This window comes from Telmatherina bonti, assembly GCF_933228915.1.
Source record: "Telmatherina bonti genome assembly, chromosome: 15".
Classification (NCBI taxonomy): Eukaryota; Metazoa; Chordata; class Actinopteri; order Atheriniformes; family Telmatherinidae; genus Telmatherina; species Telmatherina bonti.
In genome coordinates, this window is record NC_136613.1 from 25,264,543 (window position 1) to 25,273,965 (window position 9,423).

Consider the following 9,423-nt stretch of genomic DNA (forward strand, 5'->3'; position numbering starts at 1 on the left):
GTGCACGCACACGCATACACACACACAGGTACCAAGCAAATAATGACATGTTCTCCAGCCAGCGTGGTTTTAAGACTGTCCATAGAAAAGCTGTCAGTACCACAGACTGCAACACTGTAAACGCTGATCAAGGATAGGGGTTTGTCCATAGGAGGGGGTGATCGTTTTTTTTCCCCCAGTGTCTGGCATTCGTGTTCGGGCCTCTGGAGGGAGTTTGCAGACACAGGTCTGCCAGGCTCAGAGAGGGCATGCGGTGGGGGATGAGGGTCCAGAGCTTCCTCCTGAGTCACATCCCCATACGGATGCTCTGGATAATCTGAAATATGGCTGACAGCACACAGACCAACAGGTGAGACGCCTTTACCTCTATTGGTTTTTGTTTTTGCAAAAACACTCCTGTGCCATCAAAAGTTTTTCTTTCTTCTTTGTAAACTGTGTGTTGATCACAAGCCTCCAAACCCCCTTTTCCACCTCAATAGATACAAAACATACCTGATCCACACACAACAAATACAAACAGGGCAAGCAGCCAGGGACCCACTGGATACTTCTCCTCTTGTGGTCGCTGTTTAAGAAACAAACAAGCAAAAAATAAATAAAACATATGTTGCACATTACTCTAACCACATCAAAACTAACATGATGCTGCAAAGCAAAAGTAAAACCACAAGATAGATTTACAAGATTTACAAGGTGGATTTTTATTTCAACTTCTGCCCATGTTGTTGTTGTTGTTGTTTCTGCACTTTTCTGGGGCACATTTTACCCCCCCTTCCCGAAAAAAGAAAGAAAGAAAGCTAGCTAGATGAAGCTGCTGGTCATCAAAACATATCTACAATTACAGCTCTGTGGTGAAACATTGAGTAGCTGAATTAAAAGTAGAGAGTTGACGTAGGGCTAGTATTTTTTTTCCACAACCATCATGATGTAATCTGTTTGGACATGATACATGTTTATGGGGGAAGATTTTTTTACAGCCAGTGACAATATAGACAAAGCTGGATAAAGAAGAGTAGGTGGAAAAATCTTTTCCGGAAACATAAACAGGTTTAAAAAAAAAACAAAAAAAACAAACTTGGAAATTAGTAATAAAAGAGGAATAGGACTAAATGGAATGAAATGAGCATCTCTGGAGCTGCAGATTGCATCACACAACCTTTCCTCAGTCTGGATTCAGGACTCTTAATGAAATATCAGCTTTTATGACAAAGAAATTGAATAATTTCCACACATATTGACCATATATTTCCATATTCTTCAAATGTGAACAAATGCTAAAGTTGACAATTGGGAATCTTAAAAGTCAACATCGGATTTATATATATATATATATATATATATATATATATATATATATATATATATATATATATATATATATATATATATATATATATATGTATGTATGTATGTATGTATGTATATATATCTGTGTCTCTTCTCACTTCAGGAAAGTAACGTGAAGTAACTGGGAAGGGCGGCAACGAGCAGATGAGCCCAGTTTGAAGGACTGGTTTCACATTACATTAGGAAGCAGTATCATTTTGGGGGTTTAAATTGAATTTTTAGAAAGGGGGGGGGCTGTAAAGGTCCTGAGTCACGCTCCATGCCACATGTGTGAACGACATATTTAACCAATGGGCATTTCAACAGCTGGCATCACTATCCCCATTATCATCCCCATCATCACCACCATGCAGCTGTGTTCAGACTAGGCTGAAAACGTCACCTATCGGGTAAATAATGTGATGCTGGCATCTGGCTGTCTGTGAACGGCTCACCAGCGTTTTGGCCACGTTTCCTCTCTGCGTGATGTTCTTGCTGTGTTTCTCGTTGGCCATTCGGATCCTCTGTTTAGCCACCATCTTCCACAGCGAGGACAAAAAAGCAGAGCTAATTTAGTCTGTTTCAGCCTGTTATTTTTCTTGATGCTGCAGGCTGACGACAGCACTCCTGCGTTAGGCTAGGCGACATGTGGCAGGAGGAAACCGGAAGCTTGAGGTTTTGCTGTCAAAATGTGAGCGTAAACATGATACTAAAACAGTGTGTTGTTTGAAGAACGCGCATAAAAATGTGTCTTGAGTGTATCGTGACGTAAAGATGAGATAATTTTTGTTACACCCAGGTGTTTTACAACTTATCGGAACAACTGAAACGTAAACAGTTAGCCAAAGATTTTATTCTGAAGATTGCTACCGGAAATGGGACGCTTTTATATCCGCGAGCTTCTCGACTGTCCTCTGTTGCACCTGGCTGTGAGCGCGTGGCCAGGGGCGCGCGTTAGCAACAGAATTTTAATTTTTTTAAAATGATTATTATTTATTTTTTTTTTTTTAAATTAAAGTAAAGAAAACAAACAAAAATCCAATGACATTTTAACAGAACAATATATTTAAACAAAACGAGTTCAAATATAATATTTGAATAAAAATGAATATGCATTTAAAAGAAAATTTAAATTAAAACATTAAAATTGAATTATTTCTTTTTTGGGCTATATATGAACAATTGCAGGCCTATTTTTTAGCAGCTGTTTTCGTTTTTATTTATTTTTACTTGTTTTAAAGTGCCGGATAATGACAAAACAAGTGCAGTTTAATACAGAGCATCCTTAAACTCACTGTTCTGGGAATTGAATTGTTTTGTACGGAAAAGTATTAGGGCCACTGAAAAAAAAGAATTAAATTAAAAAAATATATATAGTCAAATTCTGACTTTTTTTCCCCTCAGAATTAATTTTTTTTTCTTCAGTGGCCCTCATACTCTTCCGTAGTTCAGCATCACGTTGCTCCAATGAAACTAAATATTACAGCCCTTGTAAAGGCAGGATTTATTGTGAAGCTGCTCTCTTGTGTCAGTTTGGCTGCGTTCACCTAATAAACTGTATTTTATAGCTTGTACTTCACATCAGATGCTGGGCTTTCATCCTCTTTCATACAATAAAGGTTGTTCTCTTTGGCAAGCATTTGGACCACTTGAAGTGTGGAAAACGCTCCTATAGGCTTTTTTTGTGACATAATGCTTGTTTCATCCTATTATACTTCCAGTCAAGGTTGATTTTCATGCTAGACTCAGTGGGTTCCTTAAATTAAAGTAACAGCACTTCTGTTTACAACTTCTGTCAAGATCAGAGTTTTCAACTTCCACCTTCATGTTTTTATCATGTATCATGCAAACTGATTACAGAAGGTAGCAATAAAAAAAAAAAAAAAAAAAGTAAACCCAACCAAACATAGAGATTTTTTTTTAACTTCACTGTGAAGTGTGCATGTCCTTGTGTCATTTACAGCTCACTTACATCACTCACTCCATCTGACAAGATGGCAACTCACAAGCTGCTGAGCTTGAAAGCGGGACAGAGACAGAGCAGGGGTTGCTTAGCAACTGAATCAAAGAGTTTGCTTGGGGAGGCATACATTAAACTCCACCAGTGAAGAGGAGAAGAGGCGGATGAAATAGACTAAACAGCTGACTCAGAATTATGGATGCACTGAAAAGTGTGTTACATTGTTAGTACAAAGGGAGGAGACCTTTATGTCTTGAGTCGTGCTGATTTACTGACTATAGACTGTAAAGAATAACACAGCTTAAAGCCTGGTGATCTAAATGACTGATTCCTTTGTGTAGGTTTACTTTGTCTAATGGGAGTCCACGAGCCCCCCTGCCAGCTGATAGATCTTGTTTTACTGTAAATGTACAAAATCTGCTTTCAGTCTTGAGTTTGCAGGATTAAATCACTGCAAACCCAAACTGCGTACAACAGTGTAAAAGCTGCCAGCCAAAGAAGTCTAACAACAGGACTTCAGTCACCTTGATAAGGTTTATAAAGAGAAACAGTTTTAGAAAAGAAAAAAAAACTTGAGAAATATGTGGCATATTCTGACATGTGACAGAAGCAGCAGAAGTCAACAGAGGCTGCGGCTACAGATCAAATGTCTTTCACAAGCATCAGTGCATGACCTGGATGTGGAGCTTCTCTCTTTCCAGTCCTCCGGGATCTACATTGTCTGTGTGTGTGAGAGTGTAAGAGAGAGGACCTGAGCTGTGTTTCAGGGAATAAGAGGATCAGAAAATGTGGACGACTGAAAGCAAGAGTAAAGGTCGTTGCAAGAGCTTTAAGAAAAGATGACTTTATCTTAGCTTCGGGGAATTGCAACCTTCACATCACGCATTATGGAAAACTGATGGAAATGTTGTGATTTTTCTGCTTCTTGAGATATTTTCAGTCAGGCAACCTCATCACTCTGACATTCTGTCTGACCTTAGTGATTTCAGATAACATATCTATGTAAACGAGGACATGAACTAGTTTATGATACATGGAAACAATCGGTTATCATCATAAATATGGCATGGTCATGACGGACAAAAGATGCAGTGCTCCAATAAGCAGACAATGTCACAGAGGGTTGCAGTCTGCTGAATGAGGTCAAACATGCAGATCAGACACACGTGTTTGCAACACCAAGTTCTGAACTTACACATCAAAAGAGCAGAGCATCCAAGGGCAGTAGCCTGTTTACAGCTTCTCCAAGTCATAATCATGCGAAAACTTAGCAAGATGGCAGAGTTTGGAAGAGACCGAGTAGCTGAACTGTGGCTGATTTTAACAGGCAGACACAAATGGTTAAATCGTGATCCATTCTCATCATTTCAAAGCATCTCCACTGTAAGAAACCCCACCCGCTGGAATCTGAGCAAAATATTTGACCTAATTTTTGGTGTGTTTTTTTCCCCTTAAAACTGCTGCTCTTATTATGGTCTCAGCTCACCTTCTGGAGCACAAACATGTACTTCAGCCACTGCATGAGAAGAAGGTAAACAGCAGTTAAGCCTGGCAAAATAAAGCTGAAATGTGAGAGATGCATTCAGGTAAAGAGAGAACAGACTGCAGAGAGGAGAAGAGGGAGGGAAATATTTGACGTCTGAAGGTGAGGTGACAAAACGAACCAAAATAAGTTCTGTATGAAAAGAAATAGTGGGTCTCTGTTAACACCTTTTTATCCATAAACAAGCTCTTTTTTTCTTTTGTTTATTTCTTCGCATGTGCTGGCATCAGCCCCAGCCTCACCCCTCCCACTGGCCTTGGTGCTGTCGGGCTGGACAGAGCTCCATGTGTAATTTCATTCACACACACCTGCTGCTCAGTTTTGTTCATGCTAGCAAGCAGCTGTGATGTTTGGTCTCATTGCAGAGTGCTGCTGTGATGAAGGATGCTCTCATGAAAAGTCAAGCTGGCTTCCAAATTTGTTTGAAATCTTCATTCAGAACTGTAAATATGTGCCTTTATGTTCATAAAAGGTTTAAAAAGGTCAGTGAATTGACTTATTATGATAATACCATTGTTTTTTAACACTTAAGTTAGATGTGACTTCATCAAAATAACATTCATTCATTCATTCATTTTCCAAACCGCTTATTCCAATTCAGGGTCGCGGGGAAGCTGGAGCCTATCCCAGCTGGCTTTGGGCGACAGGCAGGGTACACCCTGGACAGCTCGCCAGTCCATCGCAGGGCCACACAGAGAGACGAACTCAAAATAACATGTTAAGTATAATAATAACTGGACATATGTGCAAAATGGAAAGTGTGAGTCTTCTGAGTGTTAAGCATTAGCATAATTAGCCATTCAAAAAAATCTTTCAGATGGTGCTAAAGTTAGAAACGGAACTCATGTTCTTCCCCGACTTTTCAACCACCTCCTCGGTTTTCATAAAGCCACAAATTTCTTATCGACTTGTAATCACTTTATTAAGCATCATCTGCCAAACTGAACAGAAACTTGGGTTTTGTGCTCCACTGGTATCAGACTTTTTTATTAGCTGCTTGAAACAAATCCTCAAGAAAAAAAAGTGTTATTTGCACTGGAGCAGATCAGCTGTTGTCATGTTTTCCATCAGACTAAATCATCAAAGGTACAGCGAAATCCTTGTGACCGCAAGTCAAAACCTGGGCTTCACTTGATGTGAGATGATGTGTGAAAGCAATAAAATCTTCTGTGTTGAGTTCTTTGTGCTACTGAGGGAATATTGTGGTTCTGTGAAAGACTAAACTACTATACAGGTAGTTTTTACTATGACTGGATGTTTCACGTCTCACTTTGGGCAGATTTAATCTGGAAGATAAGTATCATAACACTGAAAGATATTTGCTCCATCAAAGGAAAATGTAGTTTTACAACTTGTGTTTTGTGAGAATTATAAAATGAGACATGAGGACCTGCATTAATTTATGGCTACATGCATGACTTGATGTTGTTTGTGGGACCTTTTAATTGTATGGTTATCTAATTAAATATTCAATAGATTTGGAGCATACAGAAAGAGAGCTCTTTCAACTGAAGAAAGGCAAGAAGATGAAAGTATAATGAACTGTCATAGGACGATGATATGACACAAAGTGCTGAATAGTTTTAACCACTCTTAGAGCAACAGGATCATGCAGAAAATTTATACTGGTTATAGTAGTAAGTTCTTCTATTTGACTGGCTTTGTTCTTTAAAATGCTGAATTTTTCCAATAAATTTCTTTAAGTAAGCTACAAGGTTACTGTTTGGAGCACAAATCTTTCTTGTCATTGTCATATTTGACAGAGGAACAAAACAAAACATGGAACAAAACAAACATGAAAAACAGAAAAAACAGAAAAATACTTTCTTATCATTTTAACTAGTTTTTACCATTACGAACAAACATATGAAAGAGAGAAAGTTTTTGCTTAATAGAAGAGAAAATATGAAGCATTGTATAAAAGAAGGGTTCATGAATAGATGCTCAACATATGCGGAGTGATTCATACAGAATGATGAGGAGTCATTGTTGGTGGGAGAGAGATGAGAAAGTAGGTCAGTGAATGCAACGCTAATATTGTATTGACAGGATATTTCTTTCTTACTGTTTTGTTTCCCAAATGAAAAGCATCACTATACAAACCATGCAGGGGTGTTAAAAATATACAACTCCACCAGGTTACTCCCAAAACAGATAACAAGGAGGTGCAGGTTAAATTCTGGCATCACAGCATTTTATCATTTTACCTAAACTGGTTTAACAGTCCCTGGAGACTGGCAGAGTGTAGCACACCAGTGTCACACTCCTCCCTACTCCCAGCTGTAATCTGACACACTTTAAATGCCACATTGCAGGACTGTCTAGAGTTGTACGTTGTGCAGACACATACAGGAATGAATTCTGTGTGAATAAATAAATAAACAGATGAGACAATGAAGATAAACTGTTTTGGTCATTTTTGTAATCAGTGATCAACCATTTCTCTCAAACTGGCCATTTAAGGTACTGGATGCTGCATGTAGAGCTGCCTCAGGTTAAAACAAACAGAGCTTCAAATGAGACACAAATCTTATTTAGAGGGCTTCAGAAGTTCATAAATCGCTCCATCGCAAACAAACCAAAATGACTATGAGGCTTAGGCAACGGTTGAATGAGGGAGAAACTCATTTCTGTCTTATTCTTATTTTATTTCTTGCTACTCATTATTTTCTTCTACCAGTCTTTTCCTTTCTCCCCACTCAGTCAAAACCTTCCATATTAATTACAACATCCATTTTTAAAATTTTTTTTTTATTTATTTATTTTTTTTAAATTAAAAAGCATTTTCAGAAAGGAGATGGTTTTACCTTATTTTGTTTTGTTTGTTTCTGAGGAAGACTAAAGGGACAGTTGAAAAAAAAAAAAAAAAAACTCTGATAAAAAAGAAAAAAAAAAGTTACTATATCTAAAAATCAGAATAGACATAATGAACTCAATCAATCCATTACTTCTGTAACCTGATAGCAGCAGAGACAGACCCCAGTCTTCCCCTGTTGTGACCCTGGAAAACAATATGGTACAATAAGTGAATAGATGGGAGCATTGATCAAATTATCTTTCTTTTTTCTTTCTTAAACAGCCAATCAGTTTATTTTCTCCGATGTTATTCTAAAAGACCTTTCATTGCTGATCCCACTTTCTCCCCATCTTAACCTTCTCTGATGTGCCCTAAAGGAGTTTTAACAGATGCTTCATCAAACCCACAAGTAGCACCTATAGACTCTGAGCCTTTTCCCTCATGCTGTTGTCCACATGTCTGTTCAACATCAGAGTGTAGCCTACAAACTTTATCCAAGTTGTATGAGGTGCACCAAAACATTTGCATCAACTTCTCATTGACTGAATTAACTTTGGCCTCAATTTTCACAAACCCACATGCACAGACATGACAACACACATTTTAACAAAGCTCAAATTACAACACACCAACATGAAGTGTCCACATTTCATAGTCAGGATGCTAATAAACTGTTATGTTTATTCATCAAATAACATAAAGAGACAGATGCCATCTGCAACTTCAACAACTGTTGGAAACATTTTGTCACTGAGACATGGGCATGTTTAAAGAAAACTCTGATGGATATCAAGGAGGAGGGAAAAAACACAACCAGCACCCCTAGTGGTTGCTTAGATTCAGGCCAGACCAAAACAACACTTAAAAACCTTGACTCTGAGATGTTTGTGTCGGATGCTCTTCATCTTAATGGGACCTAACCAACCCCCAACTTTCCCCTCCATTAAAATACATTTCATTAAGTCACTGTAAAGATGAGAAACACAGCTTTGTTTGAGTCACACAGAAGCAGCAGACAAACACATGCGCAGTTGAGCCGAGTAGTTTTATTGGACTGCTGTCCTCTTCCAGTAAACATGCAGAGGAGGTCATCAGGTTCACCAAAGTAGTAAACGCTGCAGAGCTGCAGACGGTGCAACATTTGGGACATTCTGACTCTCCTACCTTCTTGATTTTATCAGATAAAGCTGCAGTTATAAAGTGTATATATACATTTAGGGAAACACAGTGGCTGGGAAAAGCTTTACAAGCTAAACGGCTGCTACTAACTAATAAAGATAAAAAATATAGGAATTTGTTCAGCACCTTTAGGCCCATTTAAGTCTTAGACTTCAGTTATTTCAACTCCTCCTGCATTATCTGTGTGTGTTAGTTTGATTTGTGCACTTTGGTTGAACTAAGACGTTTGCATGCACTTAAAGTCCCAATAACTGTAACGCAATAATAAAACTGTTTGTGTCTGACATTAAAAGAGCAACTTCTCACTAAAAATCCCAGGAGCATTGGTTTAACAGCAGGGTCAACTGAAAGCAGGGTGAGACATAAACACACACCCACTCGCTATCATCACAACACCACACATGGATGGAGACACACTTCGGCTTTCTCATCCCAGAGTGTGATCTTACTCTGTAAACCCCTCCACAACCTACCCCCCCCCAAAAATCTGTGCTGCGCTTCTCAAACAGGATTGCTCAGACTCCTTCCAGAGAGCTATAATCTGCTTTAACCACGCGTGTTTGCATAATCCAGCCAGTGGCAATGTGGTGACTCACGTTCAGTATCACTTCCTCTCAG

At 38.6% G+C, this 9,423-nt stretch overlaps 1 protein-coding gene across 1 annotated transcript; it reads right to left on the reverse strand.

Moving 5' to 3' along the window:
- Positions 1–286: 286 nt before the first annotated feature.
- Positions 287–1,865, reverse strand: serp2 (stress-associated endoplasmic reticulum protein family member 2; the record flags this gene model as incomplete). The annotated part of the gene is made up of 3 exons (XM_079254837.1): positions 287–327; positions 493–565; positions 1,782–1,865. The coding sequence occupies 3 exons, from the start codon at positions 1,863–1,865 to the stop codon at positions 287–289; spliced, it is 198 nt and encodes a 65-aa protein (XP_079110963.1).
- Positions 1,866–9,423: the final 7,558 nt, after the last annotated feature.